The 25,031-nt window shown below is 42.5% G+C and overlaps 1 protein-coding gene and 1 long non-coding RNA gene across 4 annotated transcripts in view; one reads left to right on the top strand and one right to left on the bottom strand.

Annotated features, from left to right (window-relative positions):
- LOC140906974 (uncharacterized) lies at nt 1-16,649 on the bottom strand. Its single transcript, XR_012157325.2, has 3 exons — nt 16,359-16,649; nt 8,189-8,252; nt 1-206 (listed from the first exon to the last, which is right to left on the bottom strand). It is a non-coding gene; the product is annotated as an uncharacterized LOC140906974 (long non-coding RNA).
- MYLIP (myosin regulatory light chain interacting protein) overlaps nt 15,896-25,031 on the top strand; it is a 20,992-nt gene continuing 11,856 nt past the window's right edge. The window contains exons 1-3 of one of the 3 annotated variants that reach the window (XM_073331961.1): nt 16,125-16,211; nt 17,614-17,751; nt 17,897-18,087. In XM_073331961.1, coding sequence (XP_073188062.1) covers nt 17,728-17,751; nt 17,897-18,087 — 215 coding nt within the window. In that variant the 5' untranslated portion in view covers nt 16,125-16,211; nt 17,614-17,727. Of the gene's footprint in view, nt 16,212-16,270; nt 17,752-17,896; nt 18,088-25,031 lie in introns of those variants that run through there. The other 2 variants (XM_073331960.1, XM_073331963.2) reach the window with 2 other exon arrangements.

Consider the following 25,031-nt stretch of genomic DNA (forward strand, 5'->3'; position numbering starts at 1 on the left):
ATGTTTTTTTATATTTTTTTCATGGTTCCAGTTTTCTATCATTTCATGTACAAAATAATGTATTTGAAGTTGTTTTTTTTCCAAAGGCTTTTAGAGGGTTTCTTATACTTAGCTGTTCCAGTAAGTTTCCTGTTTTAGATTTTCTTGTCTGGGGAGGAAATAAATAATAAAAGAGTCTGTCACATTCCCCTCTCCTCGGATCCTTCCTGTCACCACCAAAAAAAAAAAAGAAAGAAAGAAAAATTCAGGCTCCTTGTCTTTGCTTTCAAGGTCATGTGTAATCTTGTCCTCACCTACATCTCCACTCCCATTTTCTCCTAATCCTTCTAATCCACCAAAGGATAAAATTCATCCATGGTACTGAAGAGCCAGTGCCAGGCCCTTTGCACCATTCAAGCCAGAACTGTGAGCAAAGAAGCCATGCAGGGGTGCCTCAGTGACCTCTGAAAACTGTTGAAACTGTTTTTGCACAAGCCCCTTGGAGGGCAGCAATGGGTCTGAGCTCTGGGACCTGGCACTACCACACAATACAAGTAGCATGGAGGGGCTGGAGCTGCAACTCCAGCCTATAGGCTGAAGCAGTGGCCATATGGCTCACTATGCAAACATGCTCCTAAATGGCTCTCTTGGGATTTTGGATGTCTAACCATGATGGCATAATCAAGGGACACATCACGTTTTTTCTCTCAGTTCATTAACTGGTTAACAGACATGTACAATAAATACAGCACAGTTCAACTAACCATTGGTTTTTTTAATAGATATGATATTTGCCCGAAAATCATTAGCAAATGTTTGCAATAAACATGCTATATCTCACCTCAGAAAGGTGTTCACTGATTTCATGAAATGTTACTCCTTTTTTATTGAGTTCATGAGTCCAAAGGGCTTGCCAGTGTTGCAAGTCAGAAAGATGTGTGAAGATAAATTCACAAATTTCCTAAACCACTGTCATTTTCCTGAGCCTAATGTGAACGTAACAAATTTGAGAAACTGATAAGTATCTATTTCATTGACTTGTATAAAATTGAGACAAATGGTTCAGAAAATCAATAACACTTTACTGGATTCATGAAACCAGCAATCTTTTCATTGATTTCATGCAACAATTAATTTGATCTATCGATTGTATCACTTACATTATGAATCAACTAACCCTTCCCTGTCCGAGAATGATATTATGCAAAGCACATATTTTAAAATAAACTTTACGTAAGTGATAAAATAAATATTGTAGTTGAACTTTTTTTGCTAAATATGCTGCCTGTACCATAACCCAGTTTGAGCAGCCAGACTCTGTGCTGTGGAGTTGCTCAAGGGATACGAGGGAAGAAGCCCTTGCCTGATCATGCCACAGCAGAAGAGCTACTCTGTGCCTCCAGAGTGGAGTAGCCCCTTTATCACTTTCACCTTCCCCTTCAGTGGATAATAATGGTTGGTGGAACTGCATAGTGACAGAACCACTGGCTCTGCCACAAAATACTCACTACACAGTGGCATGTAGGGAGAACCCTTGACTTGACTCCCCTATATTAACTCCCCAAATCCTGCATCCCTGTACAGCCAATCTGCAGCAGTTCTGCTACAAGAGGGCATCCTTAACCACAGAGGAGGAAGCAAGATTTCATCTGAGAGGTCTGAACTATATCTGCTCGTTTCACTGAGACTCAGAGCTGTATCTGAACTATTTTAATTTTACCCCTTGATTTATATGACGTTTCCAAGCTTCATTAACTGCCCCTCTCTCACCTACCTCATACTTTATGCATACTTTGAGCACTAGTGATCAGTAGAATCAATCTTCTGGCTAGTAACCAACTAGGAAATTTGTCAGGGGTTAATTGTGTTAATTTTAACTTTTTTTAAAAAATGCAAATTATAAAAACAAACAAACAAAATCCACAAACAAATTTACCACCTAGTATTACCATGGTATCTGAGCACTTTCCATAAAAACTGGGAGTCTGATTCTTCTCTGACTTACCAGTCTAAATCAGAAGTGTTCACAGTGAATTCATCGGCATTAGAATGAGACTTATAGAAATGTAGAGCTGGAAGAGACCTTGAGAAGCTATTAAGTCCTGCCCCCTGCGCTGTGGCAGGACCAAGTAAACCTAGAAAGTTACATCATCCTGAAACTGGTGTAAGGAAGAGTAAATCAAGCCCTTTGTTTTTTGTAAAAATCTATTCACAGAAAAGATTAATGACAGTAGGTTATTCTGGTACTGCATGGAACTGACTTTGTTACACTTTTTTTTTTTTTGCAGTCTTATTAGCTAAGGCTGAGAATAATCCACTCCAATGTCTTGACTGCAGATAACTTCAATAGCATGGTAGTAGTGTATCAGAATGCCTTTGTGCAAAATACTCTAATAACAAAGGCAGGCAGATCATTAATTTGCTTGTCTTTCATTTGCTAAATACTGGGATATTAATTCCTAAAGTCTTTTTGAGCAGTGGTTCTCAAAGCCGGTCCGCCGCTTGTTCAGGGAAAGCCCCTGGCGGGCCAGACGGGTTTGTTTACCTGTCGCGTCTGCAGGTTCAGCTGATCGCGGCTCCCACTGGCCGCGGTTCGCCACTCGTTCCAGGCCAATGGGGCCTGGGAGAAATGGCGCGGGCCAAGGGACGTGCTGGCCGCCCTTCCCGCAGCCCCCATTGGCCTGGAGCAGCAAACTGCGGCCACTGGGAGCCACAATCGGCCGAACCTGCGAACACGGCAAGTAAACAAACCAGTCCAGCCTGCCAGGGGCTTTCCCTGAACAAGCGGTGGACCGGCTTTGAGAACCACTGTTTTAGAGCATACATAACTAACAGGCTTTCAGGGCTGACCTCGCACCAGGAGTGACATACTCATTGCCCCAATTCACTGTTGTCATAATCTGTATCTAAAACATGTCACGTGTGATCGGTTTGCATATGACACCTTATACTGTCACTAACGTTATTACATGATATATGTACAGGTGGTATATAAAGAATTCTAGATGTGTGCTGGAAATATGTTCTTAAAATGTGTTAGGCTGGGTTATGAACTGCTTGCCAATCCCAGACAAAGAAATGTTGTTTTGCTGCTTGACTGTGTCTCTAATGTAAATTGAGTAAGCTGAGTCCAGAAACAATAGATGTACATTTACACAGAAGGTAAACAAAGCCAACAAACTAGCAAATGGGGGAGATGTCCACTTAATGATCATGACGGGGGATGGGGGCTGGATCCGCAGGAAGCCTTCCTGGCTCTTGAAATAGAGACAATGGACTTTGGGAAATATAAGCAGAAACAAAGTCATTTTGGCATCCATCGTCTGAGGGACACAAGAGGCCATAGCTCTTAAAATCTGAAAAAGGTGGATCTCTCTGGGAATTGACTGTAGGTGAGAAACCTGCTTAGACAAAGATTGTAACTTGCTGAAGTTAAGTTTTAGTCACTAAATATGTGTTTTATTTGTAACCTTTCATGTCTTTCACTCTAACTTGAAATCACTTAAACCTATGTTCTGTATTAATAAAACAAGAATTAATTGATTACAAAACCATCTCAGTGCTGTTTTATTTAAGTGAAGTGTGGTTCCACAGCTAATCTAACAGGCTGATGAGTGCTCTGTCTCTTTGAAGGAAGTGAACTGACCTTCTGTGAGTGTCCAGTGAGAGGGACAGACATTGCAGAAAGATGTCTCTGGAGAACTTGGGAATTGAGGTTCACTGATTGTTACTTGCAAGGCAAAGTTTGGACCGGTAGAGTCCTGAAGAGTTTGCTGGTAAGGCACAGAAGCTGGTGTGTAGGGGAGCTGACACATGGCTTAGCAGCAGCAAAGCTCATTCTTGCTGAGGCAAAGCAGGAACACAATGGCTCACAATTCTGGGTGACCTGACCAGGATGGCACAGCTGTGTCTTCTCAAACACTATTAATAGCCTTAAAGTGAATCTGACATGCAGCAAACAATAGTGCTTAGTGCACATTTGATAACTACAGAGATGCATTAACCAGGTAAAAAGAACAGGAGTACTTGTGGCACCTTAAAGACTAACAAATTTATTTGAGCATAAGCTTTAATTATTAACTTATTATTTAATTATTAAATTAACCAGGTAGTTTTCCCTATTTTGTTTTGGATCATGCTGGTACATCAGTTGATGTACTCAGCACTGACTAAGAATAGTATAAGTTAACTTTTTAACTAGGTTTTAAGTTATATATTATCAAAGAAATATTATAGATTTGACATTAGATATAATACAAATAAATGTCTTATGCTCCACTTTGATAACTTGAGGAAACAACTCTTGATAAAACATCTCATGTGTGACCATATGTTACACAGGAAATGACAGGCAAAGTAAAAAAGAGGAAAATGGCATAATTTGGATATTCATAATTTATTCTCACAACTAACTTTTAAAAAAAGAAGTCAAGGGAATTCCTGCTATTGAATTCAGTGGCAGAAGACAACCATTTCTTTTCATGAGTAGTTCACTCTGTGTGACATAAAATATTATTTGATTTGAAGAGTTTGACCTAAAAGTGTATTTCTGAAAGCTTGTAAGTGGCTCTTAGAACTCTCATGTCAGTCGAATAGAATGCTATTGCAGGATAAGGAAATTATTATAATATAAATGGATCCTTTCATCCAATCAAAATGCAAGATAAAAATCAGATGACTTTTTGATTCCTGTCTTTGTGTCCACTGTTCAGATAATGCCATGCCAATTATTTAACTGAGTAGTCTCAAAGCCTGCAAGTTCCAAACACAAAAGAAAAATTCTCCTTCTTGTTTCAACAATGATCAGATTGTCTTGTAAATCAAGGAGGTGACAGTATTTGTTGCTCAAAGTCTGATTATACACTGAAAAGGAACTTTAGAAAAAACACATATTGGTTCCATATTTGTATCTCACCAGCTGCCATAACAAATTCACTTAGTATACAAGGAACAGAAGGTTGTCCGTGCAACCTCCATTCTGTTCCCTTAATCCTGGTATTTCCTAATTGTAGAGGGGTGGTCACCTGCTCTGGCCTTAAAGGGCTTAAAACACCCCAGGAGAAGGCTGTGGCTGGGAGCAAGCAATTCCCAGGCTGACTGGGGGAAGCAGCCTCAGCTGTGACCACACCCCAATCAGGCTCAGCTGGCCCTTATAAGAGGGCAGTGGGCCAAGAGCAGAGAGTCTCCTCTAGCTGTGGTGGGAGATAGGCCTGGCTGCTGGGGAGCTTGAAAAAGTACCTGGTGTGGAACATGCTGGGGAGCTCTGGCCTGGAAACCCCCAGGCTGCAGGCCTAGTGGAAGGCCAAAAAGTGTACTGGAGTTGCAGGGGACAGCCTGTGGGTAGGCAGAGGCAGCAGGTCCAACCCCCCCCCCCCCCCCCCGCCTTGCCTGTGATGAGTGGCTTATATACTGCAGTCTGCCCCAGGGAATGGGGTCTAGTGGTGACTGGGCAATAGCCATATACTGAGGTGAGGTGGGGATAGTGGGTGAGGGTTCCCTGGGGAACGGAGATCCAGAAACCTGTGGGGGTACTGCCAGGGGAAGACACCCTGACCTGAAAGGGGCACTGGGGTCCAGGAGGGACTTGGGCCCAGTGGCAAGTGGGACACCAGCCTGCAGAGGGTGCTCTGGAGGCTAGAAGAGCTAATTCCCCTGAGAGACCAGCAGGAGGCGCCGCAGGGGTGAGTCTCACACCATGACACTAGTCTTTGAGCAAATAACTCTACAACCCTAAAATCATGTATTTTAGCATAGGTCCTTTTTATTTGTGAGTGAGAGAGAAACTTTTATCAGGGAATTAATGATCATCTGCTCACCCATCAGATTAGTAAAATGTGATTGCCTATCTGCAAATATGACTGCAACAATATCACCTTGCTCAATAATGTCTCTGGGTGTCATAGTTGCTCACTTTAGTGACAAATATGATTTCATTACTTATTGGCCAGTCAGAAGCTAATTTATCCATACAAGTACAGCATAGTCGCTATAAACTACATTTATGGTTTAAATGGTTTCTGATTGGTTGAAGCATTTACGTTATGTAATCCAATCAAAAAGCAATAAGTTAACATTTAGGAGGAGTGAGGAGGTAACACAGACTTTATGAGGAGCCTGGGGAATGATATTTGGACTGTGAGCCGGTGGAGACCGTGAATGTTGGCAGCAGGGTGTGATGTGTGGAATTGGAGGACAGGATGGAGGAGAGAGCCTGATGAGACGAGGATCTGCAAAGGCTTGGCAAAGAAATTGGGATGAAGAGCTTCAGCGGGCACTGACACTAGGTGAGAAGCCTGAGGAGGGGGTATTTGGACTAGGAGCCAGTGAAGAAAGGGAACATGGGTGGGGGAAGCAGGTAGAAGAAATAAAGGGGGACTGGAGTCAGGGGAGAGGAAGGGGCGACTAGAGGCCAGAGGAGAGAGACAGATTGGATGGAGAGCCAAGAGGGGGGCTGGAATTGGCTAGGCAAGGAGACTGGGGAAAAAGAGATGGTGGGGAGAAAAGGGGAACTGGGAATGATGGTACAAGGAGATTGGAATTGGGGTGAGGAACTGGACACCTGAGAAGTGGAGACTGGGACTGACAAAGTAAGGAGAATGGGACTGGGATGAGGAGCCACAGATAGGGAAGAGGCAGGACTGAGACAGTGCAGAAGGGGTCACACTCAGGATGAATGAGCAGATGAGCCTTCCATAGTCTGGAATGGAACCCCAGATTCCTGAGTCTCATCATTCCTTTGCCGTCAGCAAATATCTGTGAAACCTACTGGCAAAATGTCTCAGCCCTCTCTAGTGCTGGTCTACAGAGAGGATTACAACCTACTACTGCTATCAATTACTCCATTAATGCTGTTAGCAGCAGATTATGTGGTTAAATTCCAATCCTGATGACCCATATGGATGTCCATATGATGCACATGATGGAATTTCTGTTTCAGATTTTTAAAAAAAACTAAAAATGATACGCACAAACCTACATTAAAGGAATATTATTAAGGTTGCAAAGTCAAGCACTCTGAAGTTAGGAAATGCTAGAAGTAAGGTTGTCTTTACAACCTAAATTTGCCCCCTTGTGTATGCTCATTATGACACAGTTTTTGATTACATGATCACATAGTGGTCTTCCCACAGGACCTATGCCTCATTCATTGCATAGGATGGACCCGCTATGGGGATGAATCAGGGTTGTGTAGTGAAGGAAACTTATCTGTAGGACCCTTGCCTTATTTGTTGCAGAAGTTGGAAGGTGTACAGTGAATGATGTAGGGGATTTCTGAAAAAGTGAGGATGGTCTCTGACTAAGGTAAGTGAGTGAAGAACTGCTATGTATCCCTGCCTGTGCCACAGAGTTCCTATGTGATGCTAATGTAGTCACTTAAACCAAACTTTTAACAGATGGTTACAAATTGCATTGCTCATTTTCTAGATGTCTGACATGAGGCCTTGGGGTCTGATTTGCAGAAGCCCTGAGCACCCACAGCAGCAACTGAAATCACTGGGTGTTATGCTTTGAACATATCAAGTGCTATATAATGTTTATTACTCTGAAAAATAAGGTCCTAGGCATCTTAAATTTGGCACCCAAAATCATAGACTTTTGACCTTAATCTCTCAGGGGAAAAAATATTCCCTAATCTCACAAGAGTCTTGTGAAAATAAATTCATTAATATCTGTGAAGCTCTTTGACACCATAACAATAAGCACTATTAAAAAGCCTGTGGGGAAATTGATAATTCTATCTTCAGAGCAAGGTTTGAAGTAGGCAGTAAACAAGACCTGGAGCCACACATTGAACAATCAAGAAAAAATGATCTATTGAACAGTTGCTCACTCATTGAGCACCATCCATTCTATGCCCCTGAATGAGGTAGGGGTCATAGGCGATAGGAAAAAAATAGCGTGAGATCATGTAGTTAGACTGTGTCCTAATTCACGCACACAAAGGGGCCGACTTGGGGTTGCACAGGCAATATTAATTCTGGCATTTCCTAACTACTGAGTGCTTGACTTTTCAGCCTTAATGAAGTTTTTAACCTAGTTTTTGCATGTGTAAGTTGAACTTTGCATCATACCCATAAAACCAACAGCAAAGAGTAATAAAACTGTAGTTAAACCATAAAACCAACTAGCAGTACTATTCTGGCTAATAATAATCTGGCTGTAATAGTATTACATAAAATGAGGCTGAAAGCCACATTACTTTACTGACCTGGATAGTGAAGTTACCACCTTAAAACTCATGTCTTGGTTTGTATTGTTGCTAGAATATGGAACTATATAAGAAAGGAAAATAGATCCATGAATTTAATGGACATGATATAAATATACATAAGTTAGCAGAATTATTTATTAGCAGAAAATTAAGATGCTCCAATACTTGGCATGATATCTTTACAATGTCATTTAATAAGCTGATATCTGGGCTTTATAAAGTAGGTAATGAATCAAACAACAATGTTCTTTGGAAAATTGTTCTTTAGCAGTGCACAAACAGCATTGAAATATCAAGTCAATATATATCAGCATTATAATAGAAACTAGGTCACTGAAATGGGACATCCGGCTCTGCTTTACTGGAAAGTTTAGGTACACAATTTCATACTGAAAGTGGATCCCAGGATATTTAACAACTGTAGGTGTCTTTCCATTTTCAGTTAACTGAGATCATGAAAGCACAACTGCAGCCTAAAGCCTTCCCTTCTGCCTCACCATTAGAAAAAGACACAATCAAAAGCAACATTGCAAAAACACAGCAAAAGGAGAGTAGAATGTAAGAATGGCCAAACTAGGTCAGACCAGAGTTCCATCTAGACTAGTATTCAACAATGGCTAGTGCCAGATGCTTCAAAGGGAATGAACAGAACCGGGCAATTATCAAGTGATCCATCTCCTGTGATCCAGTCCCAGCTTCTGGCAGTCAGAGATTATGGGACACCCAGAACATGGGTTTGCATTACTAACTGTCTTGGCTAATAGCCACTGATGGACCTATCTTTCTTTATGAACTTGTCTAATTCTTTTTTAAACTCAGTTATACTTTTTGGCCTTCACAGCATCCCCTGGCCATGAGTTCCAGAGGTTGACTGTGCATTGTTTGAAGAAGTACTTCCTTATGTTTGTTTTTAAACCTGATGCCTGTTAATTTCATTGGGTGACCCCTGGTTCTTGTGTTATGTGAAAGGGTAAATACTTTCTCCACACCATTCATGATTTTACAGACCCCTCTCATATCTCCCCTTTGTTCACCATAGAAAAGAGATGACTGTCTGTCTTTTTAATTGACATGTTCCTGAAAACACCTCTTACATTACCACACCAATCCACTATGAAACCTGCTCTGCCACCAGATTTTTGCACTTTTAAATTTTAACAGTGAATGTGATTTTTATTCAAACAAACAAAAGGGAAAGATGACTAATTAATAGACTTCACAGAAGAAACAGTGAAAATGATTATAGACAAGTGGAATAAAATGCACCAAGTAATACTTATATTCTCTAATCTCTTTACTGGGTGTTATTTGTAATAGTGCATTAAAAAGATTATGCTGATTGTGTCCCTTTAAAAATTTAAGAGATACAGGAGAAGTAATTATAAAATCAATATGTGGTAGCTGGCCATACAGTTAGCACAGGTATTTTCTATTCTAAATATGGGAGGAAACTGGTCATCTCAGCTACTGTGTGGTAAATGTCAAATGTTGACTGTGTCAGAATCAGGTCTATTGTTCATTACATATTGGTCAGTCATGATCACAGCTTTTAACAGCTACCTGCTTGTTTTGTGTGTCCTACTTTTATTATTTTGGCAACTTAATGCCCTCAGTCCTGATTTTTCTAAATGGTGTTTGTTAGTTTCCCAGGAAGATGAAAGATAAATGCTGTGTTATGCCTAAAAATAAATTTTGGTGTCCTTTAAGTATCAACATATTGTTCCCAAAATTCCAGCAGTCATGTATTGAGGGTTAGAGATTTGATTTATCAAATGATGTTAGACATACAATAGTGAGGACTAATGTTAAGATTTTTGTCATCTGGGTGGTAATGGCTACTGATGTAAAATCTGAAAGCTTTGGCTCAGCATTGCTAAAGCATGAAAGAACATTTTAAAGACATGAAAATAATAAATGACTCTATTTTGAGAACACTAAAGAATGTGAAATGCTCAAATTAAATTGGTGACCTGGAAAACAAGCTCAGATTAAAAGGTGGCATGCTGCTAAGAATTCCTGAAGGTGCAGAGAGAGGGGGAGAATATATTTTTCTGCAAGGAATCTTTAAAAGGTTGAAGATGACATAAGAGGAGCAGATCCTACACGTAGCAGCAGATTGTATGTCACCGCATCTGCATAGAATTTTGCAGTGATCAATAACTGGCATGTTAACCTGAGCATCAGAACTGCATAAATTATTGAATGCTCATGAAAAATGTTTGGCTTTTATAGATGGAAGCAAATACAAAAAGTATGGGTGAACGTCTAATCGCAGTATTTAGAGAAGGGGAGTGAGTGTCAGCACTTGTATGTGCTATTCCTGACTCTGCACCTGACCCTTGTATAGCTTTTTGCATGTCACTTAACATCTCTAGGCCAAGGATGTTACATCTGATATGTTCATATAAATCTGTGTAAATTGGTGCATTTTACATGCTGGTGTCAGAAGGGAGGGGTTTCAGCAGGAAAAGTAACAGGTGTAAGAACATATACAATAAAGAACCTCCTAGGGCTTTCTTCTATCCACCTACTGCAACCTCCTCTTCCCACTCCCATGTAAATTACTCCAACTTGTACACACTTAGACCAACTTACTGACATGTAGCACTATGTATATCACTCCTGAATTTGACCCTCATTTCTGGGTCCCCATCTTCAGACACATACAGAGGTCCCAATTTTCAGAGGCTGGTTGCTCAGAACTTGCTTTAAAGAGGATTAATCTTCAGTATTTCAAGTTGGGCATCCTAAAATTGAGCTATACAAAGTCACTAGTCACTTCTGACAATCTTGGTGAAGAGGTATCTCTGATAGTGCTTGGTAGAAAAGAAAGGTGACAACCAAATAACTGCAGAGAACATCTCATCATAAGATGTTATGTGCTGTTCTGATTTCAATACAGAGCAATGATTATGTTTTGGTTATTGCAAATCTGCACTGCTGGAAGAAGCAACATCTTCCACTCATTGACATTCACTTCCCCAGAGAATACTATTTAGCACAACAGGCCTGGGAGTTTTTTTAAGTTAAGAAAGATATCTGAGAATATTAGGACCTTTTATTTGCAAAAGAGTATTTGTGTCTATATGGATAGATAAGTGTGCCCCTCAAAGCATCAGGTCAATATTTTCATTAATGACTTGGATAATAGAGCAGAGAGTATACTTATACAAGTTGTAGATGACACCAAGCTGGGAGGAGTTGCAAGTGACTTGGAGGATAGGGTTAGAATTTCAAAACGTTCTTGACAAATTGGAGAACTGATCTAAATTCAACAAGATGAAATTCAATAGACATATGCATAGTACTTCACTTAAGAAGGAAAAAAACCCAAATGCACAACTACACAGGGGGGGGAGACTGTTTAGGGGATAACATTGCTGACAAGGAGCTGAGGGTTATAGAGGATCACAAACTGAATGAGTCAACAATGTCATGCAGTTGTGGAAAAGACTAATATCGGTCTGGGGTGTATTATGTAAGACATGGAAAATATTTGTTCTGCTCTACTCAGCACCAGTTAGGCTTCAGCTGGAGTACAGTTTCCAGTTCTGGATGCCATACTTCAAGAAAGAAGATAAATTGGAGAGATTCCAGGGAACAGCAACAAAACAATAAAAAGGTTTAGAAAACCTGATCTATGAGAAGTTTACAATAATTGGGCATGTTTAGACTTGAGATAAGAAGGCTTAGGGGGACCTGATAAGTCTTCAGATATGTTAAGGGCTCTTATAAAGAGCTGTGTGATCAATTGTTCTCCACATCCACTGAAGGTAGGACAAGAAGTATTGGGCTTAATCTGTGGCAAGGGAGATTTAGGTTAGATATTAGGAAAAACTTTCTACCTATAAGGCTAGTGTCAAGGTTCCTTCCCCACTCTGAACTCTAGGGTACAGATGTGAGGACCTGCATGAAAACCCCCTAAGCTTTTTTTTTTAACCAGCTTAGGTTAAAACTTCCCCAGGCTACAAACTATTTTACCTTTTGCCCTTGGACTTTATTGCTGCCACCACCAAGCACCTAATAAATATATAACGGGAAGAGCCCACTTGGAAATGTCGTATTCTCTTCTCCCCCCCCCCCCAAAATCCTCCCAAACCCTACACCCCCTTTCCTGGGGAGGGCTTGATAAAAATCCTGAACAATTTGCATAGGTGAACACAGACCCAAACCCTTGGATGTTAAGAACAATGAAAAAGCAATCAGGTTCTTAGAAGAATTTTAATTGAAGAAAAAGTAAAAGAATCACCTCTGCAAAATCAGGATGGTAAATACCTTACAGCGTAATCAGATTCAAAACATAGGCAAAACTCTAGGCAAAACCTTAAGTTACAAAAAGACACACAAACCGGAATATACATTCCATTCAGCATAGCTTATTTTATCAGCCATTTAAACAAAACAGAATCTAACACATATCTAGCTAGATGACTTACTAGGTTCTAAGACTCCATTCCTTTTCTGTTCCCAGCAAAAGCATCACACAGACAGAGAACCTCTGTTTCTCCCCCCCTGCTTTGAAAGTATCTTGTACCTCATTGGTCATTGTGGTCAGGTGCTAGCGAGGTTATCCTAGCTTCTTAACCCTTTACAGGTGAAAGGGTTTTTCCTCTGGCCAGGAGGGATTTTAAAGGTGTTTACCCTTCCCTTTATATTTATGACAGCTAGTTAGGCTCTGGAATAGTCTTCCAAGGGTAGCTGTGGAACCCCTGTCACTGGCAGTTTTTAAGAACAGGCTGGACAAGCACCTGTCAGGAATGGTCTAGATTTACTTGGTCCTGCCTCAGTGCAGGGGATTGAATTTGATAACTTCTCAAAGACCCTTCCAGCCCTACATTTCTATGATTGTGTTGGACTAGCTTCTCATTCTAAGCCGCCCTCCATGTGTCTCCATTCATACACCACCTTCCACATGAATGATGTGCACTAGCAATCAAGACAATTCCAAGAAACAGCCTTGCTCTATGACTGTTCTCACACACACAGAAGTTTTACCCCAGGAGAAGCTGCCAAAAGGAACGGACTGGAATCATGTGATCCTGGTCAGTTTCATTCCACCTCACATCTGGCAGTAAAGTTTATTTCTTGGCTGCTGCTGGTAGTTTGACCCAGAATAAGAAGAGACAGACACAGGAAATAAACAGGAACAAAAGAAAGAGTTAAAGTAGTAATGATGGTACACTGTACTTCTGTAGTGCTTTTCTTTTAGGGATCTCAATGCACTTTAAAGGCATTGCCAAAGTGAGAAAGCAAGGAATAAGAGTGGGGGAGAGACAGGAAAAAATATAGGACAAGAGAGGGACGCATAATACAGAAACCTTCATTGTTCTGATCAGTGGACAAGTTAAAAAAACAAACCCACACAACTATGCAAAAAACATTGTATGTCACATGCATGTGACTGTGCTTCCCAAATGGATCGTAAATTGCATCATGTATAACCAGTATTGGTAGGAACCAGTTGGTGCTCAACCTGCCCATCAAAGGGTATGCTTCTGTTTGTTACAGAGATGCAGAAATTGACAAGGTGTCTGTGATTACCAGAGCCTGCTTGGCAGCCTTCGTAGAGCAGCATCCCCCACTGATAGCTAGGATAGCACAGCAGCTTGGGAATTGTTCTGCTCATGTCTCTTGTGTGGCTGCCACCAAATCAGGAATGGACAATACAGGGGGACCTGTTCGAGAGTAGCATCCAGGAGTTACTGTAATACTAATTAATAATAGTGGTCAAATGCTATGCTGATGGATGCAGAACAAATACCCAGAGAGACAGAAGCAGATGTGCCATACAGAATTAACTGCAGTGAGAACATTAATGTCCATCCATGTGGTGACATTCCACTAGTTAGTTCTCTACTCTTTTTTCCATTTAGTCTCAAGAAGTTTTTCCAGAACCCTATTTTATTCTTGACAGACTGCCTATTCCTATTCGCTCTGTGCTGCCTATTATTCACTTGGACTGCTACCTCTTTCTGGGACCTCCCCTGTCTGCTGATGTGTTCTTTACTTTCATACTGGCTTATATTATTCCCTACGTAGGTTAAAGCAGCTAGAGCAGTGGTGCGCAACCTGCGGCCCACAAACTGCACATGGCCAATCAGGGTAATCCGCTGGCGGGCCACGAGACAGTTTGTTTATATTGACAGGCTGCAGGCATGGCCACCCACAGCTCCCAGTGGCCGTGGCCCGCCTGCAGATTACCCTGATTGGCCACAAGTTGCCCACCACTCAGCTAGAAGCTATTTTACTTCACACATGTTCTGTGCCTTTGTCAAATGCATACTTTTAGGTAATTATCTAGTGCAGGTGTTTTTCCTCTAGCCAGCCCACACTGTCTATTACAATGGTTCATATCTACTGAGTTCTGTATACAAGGACAGCCTATCATCCTTTGTGCCCAGATGCAGCATCACAGTGCATGGAGGTTGGTGAACTTTAGTCTGTGGCCACTTTGCACAGTTTGCCCCATCTCCTGTGCCTTGTGCACGATGAAATAAATGGTATAATCAGGAACAAAGGTGGACATAGCAGAGATAATAGTGTTAATCTTAATATTGGTATCTCAAATTATTTTCCAGTCACAGAATCAGATGCATCATTTTAGCCTAGAAATAAGATACCAAAATACATTTTTATAATTGTATATTGTACTCTGAAATGAATAATTCTGAGACAGTCCTTGTTGTTGCCTTTTACCTCAACCTCCTCCATCACTGCCACACAGTGCTGACAGAAGGGAAGGGGGAACAGTTGTACCAGGGCCCCAAGCTCACAGGATCCCCCAAATGTTGTAGCATCTGTGTAAATAAAGTGAAACGAGAGGGGATGGGGCCACAGCAAACATGATGTACTACAGCCCAAACGTTCTCTCATGGGGCCTGCCACCACATCCAGCCTGGTCACTTTACACAGCATAACTGTGGCCAGACACCTACCGCCAGTGCAGACACATCCCCAGACCCACCAGCAGAGACTCCAGACAGAACTCTAAAGTGGACTGGACTAATTTGGGAAAAATCCCTCTTATTTCAGAATAGAAGTGTCCACAAAGGCCGTTATTCATGAATAGCTATTTCAGAACAACGCCATGGGAAGACTAGCTTTTAGGCTACGTCTATGCTACGGACCCTATGCCAGCCCAGTTATGTCAGCACAGCCTGGTAGGGTAGAGGCAGCCTACGCTGCCAGAAGGGGGTTTTCTGTTGGCGTAGGAAGGCCACCACCCTGAGCACCATTCAGTCTGGCAAGAACCGCACGCATCCGTTGAGCCAGCTGCGTCCACACCAGGGGGTTGGGGGCATAGCTCAGTGAAATGGGGTGTGAGTAAGCTGCTAATACAAGGAGATATAATGTTGAAGTGCAGCCCAAGCCTCAGCGTGGCTGGCTCCCTGCTTGAAGAGGTTTAGGACAGCCTGGCTCTGTGCAGCCCCAGAGACCTCCAGGGCCTGTCAGGGGTGGGGCCAGGCGGCTGCTTCCCCTGCATCCTGGGGACAGAGAGGCCCGTTGGACGCAGCAGGCCCCACCCCACTGTAGCCCAGCAGGGGGAGTCAGGGAGCAGCAACAACAAACCGCCCCCGGGGTCGCAAGAGAGCCTCGCTCTGATTGGCGAGAGCGACCGTCTGCCGCGATGAGAGACGCGTTGGGATTGGCCGGCTTTTGCCGGTCGGCGGCGGAGGCGGGGAGGCGGAGCGGATATATGGGGGGGGCGCCAGCGCCGGCAGCCGGTCGGAGCGCGGCGGCAGGAGCGCAGGGCGGAGGCGACACCGGAGGCAGGCGGGCGAGCGAGCGCGCACGAGTGGCCGCGGGACTGGGAGGGGACACGCCGCGGCGGCGGCGCGCCGGGCAGGGTGTGTGGCTGGGTCGGCGACGGCAGCGGCTCCGGCTCCGGTGTCCGAGGCGGGGGCCGCGCTGGCGGTGGATGTCTGCCCCAGCCATGCTGTGCTATGTGACCAGGCCGGACGCGGTGGTGATGGAGGTGGAGGTGGAGCCCAAAGCCAACGGCGAGGACTGCCTCAACCAGGTGAGGCGCCGCCCCGGGGGCTCCCAGCCGCGCGGCTCCCCAACGGCCCAACGCCGCCGTTGCGGAGATCGCGACCGACCCCCTCCCCCCCCCCACTCCCCGCGGCTCCTCCCGTCACGCGGCGGCGGCAGCCCCTCGCGCGCGCACCTTAGCTAACGCGCCCTCCGCGGGCCGGTTGCTGCGCGGGAGCGGGGGGGTGTCTGCACGGGAAGGGGATCGGGGGCCAGGAGGAGCGGCTGGTGCTTCTGTCGCTTCCCTGAGGCGAGTCTCCCCAGGCCTCCTCCATGTTGGCCGCAGAGGCTGCTGCGCTCTCGGGTGCTCGGTCTGCCCCCGGGTGGGGACCCCGCGGGGCGGGGTGGGGAGAGGCCTCAGCGTCTCTCCTCCCATCCCCTCCCCTTGCGGCGAGTTCGCCCTTCCCAGGCTTAGGGGGCGGGGAGCGGGGAGGGACCCCCCCAGCGCCTGGAGACACCCCGAGGCAGGACCCCGGCTTGTGCTCGGGGGTTCTCTCGCGTGGCACCGCAAACATTCACCTAAACATTAGACACGTGGCCGGGAGGGGGGCTACCCTGCTGCCTCTGATCTGTCCGTCCTCCCTGCCTCCGTTGAACCGTGCTGCCTGCTCAGTTGACTCCACGGTGGCCAAAATAGTCAGACCTGGGTCGCTCCGCCTGTGTTAGGCACCTAAACAAGTAGCCTGGTTTTCAGAAGTGCCCTTGGCTTCCTTGGGCGTTGCTGATGCTCAGAAGAAGGGTTGTGCTGGGTCGGACCAACGGTCCATCTAGCCCAGTACCCTAGTCTGCAGGCAGTGACCAGCGCCAGGTGCTGCGGATGGCATGAACAGGGCAGTTATCCAGTGAGCCCGTCACTGTGGGTTCCCTGTTCTCCAGCTCAAGCATCTGGCAGTCAGAGGCTAGGGACACCTAGGCTCTGAGCATGGGATCGGTTCCCTGACCGTCTTAGCTAATAGCCATTGATAGAGCTATCCTTGGTGAACTTAACTAATTCTTTGTTGAACCCTGTTGGCTCTCACAATATCCCCGGCAAGGACTTTCACAGGTTGACTGCCTTGTGTGGAGAAATACGTTATTTTGTTTGTTTTTAAACCTGCTGCCTATTAATTTATTTGGGTAACCTGGTTCTTCGGTGTGTGTGCGGGGGTAAATAACACTTACTTATTTACTTTCTCTTCATCATTCATTATTCTATAGATCTCTGTCATACTTCTCCTTAGTCATCTAATTTCCACACTCCGCATCATGGAGAATCAGGTCACTCACTCTTGCTTAGATGCCCAGGTTTGAGGGGGGAAATAGCGATAACTCTTGTGATATGTGTTGTGGACCAACAGAGGTGCCTCCTGTTTTTATTGCCATTTCATATTTATATACATATATATTTGTAGGTTGCCATCTGGACAGCTTCTTTAATGCTTTGCTTAGTTTTGATGACTACTTATGCTATGAGCAGGGGATTGGACTAGATGAGCTCCTGAGGTCTCTTCCAACCCTAATATTCTATGATTCTTCTGAAAAGTGATTCAGTAAGATAAATTTATTATTTGAGTGTTGAGATTTTGTAACGTGTGAGAGCAGTTTTTAAAAAGCTAAACTTCTGTGTTTGGGTAATGGGTTTGGTATTACCTATGTTGTAGAGACACTTGTACAAAACTTCAATTTTTGTTATAGGTATGCAGAAGGTTGGGGATTATAGAAGTTGATTACTTTGGACTGCAGTTCACGGGCAGCAAAGGAGAGAGTTTATGGCTGAATTTGAGAAATAGGATCTCCCAGCAGATGGATGGACTAGCTCCTTACCGATTTAAACTGCGTGTCAAGTTTTTTGTAGAACCACATCTTATTTTGCAAGAACAGACAAGGTAAGATGAATCCAATCTTGAGTGAACTTCATTTCACATTTTCATGTTCTGTAATTTAATACTGTAAAGTAGCTGTACGTTGTCTATATCAATCATTTAGTACCTCTTATATTCAACTTACTTGCTTTTGAGCTGTATATATAGCTTGCTGTGAAAACCTAACATGACTTTAAATGTATTGTTCTCTGTCTTTTTTGGAGCTTGAAGAGGAAGGGTAACTTATTCATAATATGTAGCTAAGTATGAGAGCTAAGAACAGCATAGTTAATTCCATACATATTTATTGCTACAAGTGAAAGAGAAATACAGGAGGTAGCATGTGATATTTATACTGAGTTTGCATGCCCGATAGTAACCTCTCTTCCAGCATGTTACTGCAGGTCATTCTGAACTGCTTGTGTAGGAAGTGGCTTCTCACACAATGCTTAAACTTGCTAAACTTCTTAGTCTAGTGTCATATTACAATAATTTTCAAACAGCTGTAGGTCCTCTCTCAAGCTACAAAAGGAACAGCTGTTTTATTTCTCCTGTAGAAGACATACACCTCTACCCCGTTATAATGCGGTCCTCATGAAACTAAAAATCTCAGTGTTATAGGTGAGACAGTGTTATATCGAACTTGCTTTGGCCCCCCTGTTCCTTGTTTCCTGACCGCCCCCTCCAGAGACTCCCCTAATCACCCCCAGGACCCCACTCCCTACTTAACCCCCCTGCTCCGACCCCTATCCACACACCCCGCACCCTGACAGGCACTCACCAGCAGCGGCGGGAACCGGAGCAATGCGGCCCCAGCCCGCTCCACTCTGCCACCTCCCAGCCGTGGTGCTCCACTTCCGCCGCTGGTGATTGTGGGGAGGTTGGGGAAAGGATGCCCCCCCATACTCACTGGTGGTGGAAAGCAGAGCGATTCAGCCCCAGCCCGCTCCACTTTCCTTGTCCCAGCTGTGTCACTGTGGGGTGGGGTGGTGTGTTGGGGAAAGGTCCCGCACTCACCTGCAGCGGGAAGTGGAGTGCCGTGGCTGGGAGCGGGCTGGGGCTGGGCTGCTCTGCTGCCGGTGAGTGCGGGGGGGAATCCTTTCCTGCAAGCCCCCTCCCCCAAGCAACATGGCTGGGGCTGGGGTGAGGGAAGTGGGGTGGGTTGCTTCCGGCTCCCCACTAATCACCCGGGCCACTCTGGGACTGCGGGGCCCCCAAAAGTGCCCCCCCACAGCTCCTGCCTCCCAGACCCTGGGGGTGGGAGGGAGCCCCTGACCACCCCTGAGACCCTCTGCCCCTTATCCAATGCCCCGGCCCGGCATCCTTAACATGCTGCTCAGAGCAGCGTGTCAGAGCTTTACGGCGTTGTATGTGCACCCGTGTTATATCGGGTCGTGTTATATCAGGTAGAGGTGTACTAACAAAGCACAATAACTAAATTGACGATGCATTACATTTCAGAAAAATGCATCGTTACCAATCTTTTGAGTTCCAAACTCCAGCAAAAATAGTAATGAAGCCTTATTGATTTTAATTTACACGAGAAAATGTCTCACATCTTCATTTGGAGGGGTCAATAACTTTCTTCCTTTTGAACTAGCAACATAAAGCATTTGTATATTTAATTTCTGTCAGCCATTAGGTTCTAGTGTTAGATGGGGGCCATAAACTGATGAACTCTACTGTCTGAAAACAAATAGCACAAAATATGATGATCCACTATCTTAATGTGAAATTCAAGTTTATTATGAACATGCATATACCAGGATTGTCGGGTATTTCACTCTTCATTTTACCAGAAATTTTCAGCTAATTCATTTGTGCGGTGTGGCTGATGGTCTGATCTGAATGCTTATTACTCAGGAAGATTACATATTAGATGTGTCCTTTTTCCCCTCTTTATGATGTATGAAGATCTGAATTTTTTTAATTTGTTTTATAATATAAATTCAAATCCTTTCTATCTTGGAAATTCTTGGTCATCCAGAGATTTAGTGAAACTGCCTTGACAACTTCATGCAAGTACAGCAGTTGAGAGGGGAAGGAGTTTGATTGGTACTTTTTACATATTGAATTCCAATGAACATTTGAGAGCGAGAGAATCCTTTTATAAAGATAGAATACTCCTGAGTATTCAGTTAAGGTGTCAGAGCTCACGGTCTAAAGCCCGAGAACTTCCAAAAGTCCTGTATAACAAGGGAAGAACTGGCTTGACATTCTTGATATTTCTCTGGTTGAAAAAGTCAGAGAAAATGAAAAGACTTCCCTTATAATAAAAAAGGACAAACTTAGTTTTAACTGAGGGCTTGTCTATACTCCAAACGTTATAGTGCCCCAGCTACAGCGCTGCAGCTGTGTGCCTATACAGTACTGTAGACACTTGCTACAGTGATGGAAGGGATTTTTCTGTTTTATTGTTAATTCATCCCCACGAGAGGTGGTGGCTAGGTTAACAGAAGACTTCTTGCATTGAAGTCATAGCATCTATACTAGAACTTAGGTTGTCTTAACTGCATCTCTCAGGGTAGCTAAGTCAGCCTAAATTTTAGGTTTAGACCAGGCTTGAGACCACCTAACTTTGTTGTGTAAATTACACAAACATAAACCTTTTTGCACTCACATTGATGTAAGTAGGTCTTTTAGGTTGCACCTGTGTTAGATAATTAAACTATTAACTGAACTGGTGGGGTTACAATGGTGCAAGTTGCAACTGGAGAGGCCTCACTAAGCAATCCTCTTTTGGATATACACAGCACTCTGGAACTGCATAATGTCTGTTTTTCTTGTGGTCACATTTCTGGTTTAATTCATTTGGTTCCAGTATTTCTGTCCTATAGAAAGTACTACATGTGGTCCCTGAAGGCCAGGAGCTACAGCCTGGTACACATTCTCTCACACTCACTGCAGATGCCATGGCATTCTCAGGCCTGTGTAAGGGGAAGACATTGAGGAGGGAGAGCAGGCCAGAAGCTTGTCTGAGCTGTCACTGAATAATGAGCAGGTGCACTGGCATGTTTGGAGGGTCATTTGTACCACTACAGCTGCAACACCTTGTATTCTTCATTGACATTGCAACCATGCAGATAACACAGGGATGGATGACGTGAAAGTCAGCTTTATTCAAAGCAGTTGTGCAAATGCCTGTGCATTGTTGATGAAAATTTTGTATGTAAAAATATGTTGGCTGTCAAGTGGTCTTGAACGGTGGTTAACATGACAATTTCTTCAGTGTAGATAAGGCCAGGAGGTCTAGCTTGTACCACATTAAATATTGCCTCTGAAGTTAGCTTATGTTTTTCACACCTTGACACCATGACGTATGCAGATCACAGCCCTGGATTTTCCTTAAATTAACTAAATACCACACTTGTTTTTAAATTACAAAAGCATGTTAGCTGTAAATTACTAGATACTACAATACTGAAGAGCTGGAGTGACAGTTGTCAAACACTGTTTTTTTGCCCCTTTTTGAATGGTTTTAAAGTTAGAACACAAATAGGCAATTTTACCATTTCATTAGAAAGAACTCTGTATGCTAACACTTATTATTCAACTCAGAGGCCTGGTCTATGCACAGAAGTTAGATTGACCTTGCTACATTGCTCAGGTCCATGAAAAATTTGATGCTCTGAGCACCATAGTTAGGTCAGCCTAACCCCTGGTGTAGATTTAGTAAGGTTGACAGAAGAAGAAGTCTTCCATTGACCTAGCTATCGCTTCTCAGACAGGTGGATTAAGTACATCAAGAAAAGCCTTTCATCGATGTAGGAAGTGCCTCCACTGTGGCTTTACAGCTGTAGCGTAGTCATGGCCTGAGTGTTCAGTTTACAATGTTGTCTACAATTCTTATGTCAGTTACGTATTCAAAACAACTTCTTTCAAATAGATGTCAGAAAGCTGTTTTGACTTAATAGTACCCTCTCTTTCTTGCCTACATGGAAAATAGTGGAAAATAAAAGTTTAAACTCTTAAATATTTTCTATGGTCTTTATTTTTCTTTGCATTGCTAGGCTTTCCAGGGCATAGCAGATTAATTTGTGTAACCTTTATGGCCATGAAACAGCTGCCATTAGTTAAGTAAATGGAGGTGTGCATGAAGTATCTTATGCCTACTAAATTTTTCTTCCTTTTAAAGAGTGGGGAAACAGTTGCTTTTATCGGTGCTCTAATCTGGGTTTCAGTTTATTGGCTGGCTGCTGGTTTTTTTAAAATCTAAATCCTTTATTGTGGTGAACTCCGGCTGCAAAGTTCACAAATTTAGACTGGTTTCCATTGAAATAAAAGGTAAAATGGTCAATGCAGGCATAGATCTATTGAAATAATATGCTGTGGCAGCTCAAATTTCCCAAGCAAGCTTTCTCAGACATGTAGAAAAGAGCAGGCCTATTTCAAGGACATATGTTGTATACTTTTCCAGTCTTTGAGGTTTCTGTTATTCTTTGAGTAGGAAATAAATTCCTTTGAGAGAGAATATACTTTTTCATTTTATCTGAAACATTACCAGTTTATGTTCTAACACAGTTTAAAAGACATTTCCATCTTTCATGGTTTTCAAAATATTTTTTTGCATTTGTAAATAGACGTTTTAATAGATTGTCCAGGCTTGGTTAAAGTAGTTTGTTCATTAGAATAACCTATACTGTCAAGTGATCACTGTAGCAGGGTTCTTGCTCCATTGAATTCGAAGGAATTGGGGTTTAAGAGGTGGTGTTTGCTGTATCAAAGAACTTGCTATAAAACAATTTTCTAACAGAAGGCAAATGGGATTTTAGAGTTGGGAAGCAAATAGGTTTGAAGTTGTGATCCAAGATGATTGGCAGACTTCAGAAGCAGTTTTAGCTTATACTTTCAGATGAGTTTGTTAAACTTTAAAACCTCAGAAGTGACTAGGAGTGGCTCTTCTGTACTTGTTTTAGCAATGAGGCTTCAGAGGAGGATGTATGGCTCCCTATGGTAAAGTGATGGTAATGTAACTTTAGGTCATTGACTGCGAGTAACCCCTGACTAATAGCTACTAGGCATGTCTAACAAATCACTGACTGTTGCATTGGAACGCAGCCCAGGATCTGAAGACATTCAATTCCTGATTGGCTTAGAACTCTTGTCTCGAGGCAGAAAGTTCTGCTTTTGTGGTTAAAAGATTTCTTTGTGAAACAAGTAGCAAAGAAGTCTTGGAACTTGTCACCTTTTTATAACAATAAGCAATGTTTGCCAAACTGTATGAAGGGACAAATTGCAGTTAATAGTAGTACTTTTGAAATGTACTGCTTTATTATTTTGTATGTTAAGATAAAGTCTCAGCTTGAGCCCATATGTACAAAATGTGCATTGTTTATGAAGTATAGCATTGAAATTAATTTTAAAGTAAAGATTATTCTAAGTAAAATAAAACAAGCTTCATTTTTATTTTTTAACTCTTTATTTAGGAATGTTTAAACAAGCTTACGAATCCTTGCTTGGTAAATAGCAGAAACCAAACTATCATTACAACAGTTAGCTTTTGTACAAAAAGACATTATACAGGAATTTAATCATCAAATCTTTCTATTAAACAGGGTGTTACCATGTTACAGAGTAAGCATTATCACAACACCTGTATTGTTTCTAGTGATTTTAATAAATTAAATGAAATCTCTATATACACCTATTTAAGTAAGACAAGGCATGTCTATCAAATGTTAATATTTTTTTAAAAAGGGATGGGTGTATTTTGTCGAAGTATCAGTCTGCCTTCTGTTTGTTCGGTTAATATGGTGTTTTCCATAACCACAACCTCCCATATTTTTTTGAACTATTCCTCTGTGGTTGTCAGTTTTTCTTTTTCCAGTATGAGGCGATCAGTAGTGGAGCGGCTATTAGCAGATGAGACCAATTCTTCTTTCCTTTTGTGTGACCATTTCAACTAGAAAAGGAGTACTTGTGGCACCTTAGAGACTAACAATTTGTGATATTTGGTTATGGATTGCATCGCAATACTCTAATGACTGGACGTGACCGTTGGATAATCATAAAATCTCCTCTTTCACCATAATTTCTCCAGCATTTATTTCCTTTTTATATTTTTAACCTAACTGATGTGAGATACCCTTTGAACAGTATCTTAAAGAAATTTTATTTTATTGTATTAGACTGAGGTTGATAGGTTGATGGTTTTCCAAATCAAGCCTCATACCTCTGGGGTAATTTGTCTGTCCACATCTTTTTTCCAGTATGTGATATATGGACACTTTATTTTGTTAAGAAAGCTTTCTGCAAAGATTGATGCCAATTAGTTATATTTTGTTTCCTAATTGACCAGAGGCCATCACTTCTATTAAAGTTAGCTTTCTATTTAAAACAGGTTTTCTAGAAAGCTGAGAAACATAATGCCTGACTAAAACAAGCTTTATTAAAGTTATTTCAGTAACCTGACACTGAGACAAAGTATATAACTTACTTGTGTGACTGGGTTGAAAATCAGATACTCATATATAGCTCTTGGCACCTTTTTGTCACTGACATATTACACTGAAAAGTCTAATGAACTAGCATTTAAAATAGCTCTGTTTTACTTGCTTTGAAAATAGTTTTGCTCAAAAATATGGCATTGCCATATTCCATTGAGGACTGTTTTGTTTACGTGTGTATTTTTGAAATACACATATAGTGACTCAGTAAGAAAAATGCAAAATAAGCATTCTGGTTTAAAGACTAGTACAGTGAACTGCTTCATTACCACATTACCTAGTTGCTCTTACGGGCCAATGTTAGTAAGAATGGCTGGTTTGTTTATGTAAATTTATAGCTAGTTTAGACATTTGATTATATGGGGGATAGAGTGAGGAAATGACCAGTTTCTCGCTTTTTACATAGTAACACTGGCTGCGCATGGAATTGAATTAGATATGGTGCCCTCTTATTTTAAGAGCAAATAAAAGCTAACTGCTGCCATTGAAACTAGCGTGTGTTTGAATGCATCTAATTGTTTA

This window comes from Lepidochelys kempii, chromosome 2, assembly GCF_965140285.1.
Source record: "Lepidochelys kempii isolate rLepKem1 chromosome 2, rLepKem1.hap1, whole genome shotgun sequence".
NCBI classification, from domain to species: Eukaryota; Metazoa; Chordata; order Testudines; family Cheloniidae; genus Lepidochelys; species Lepidochelys kempii.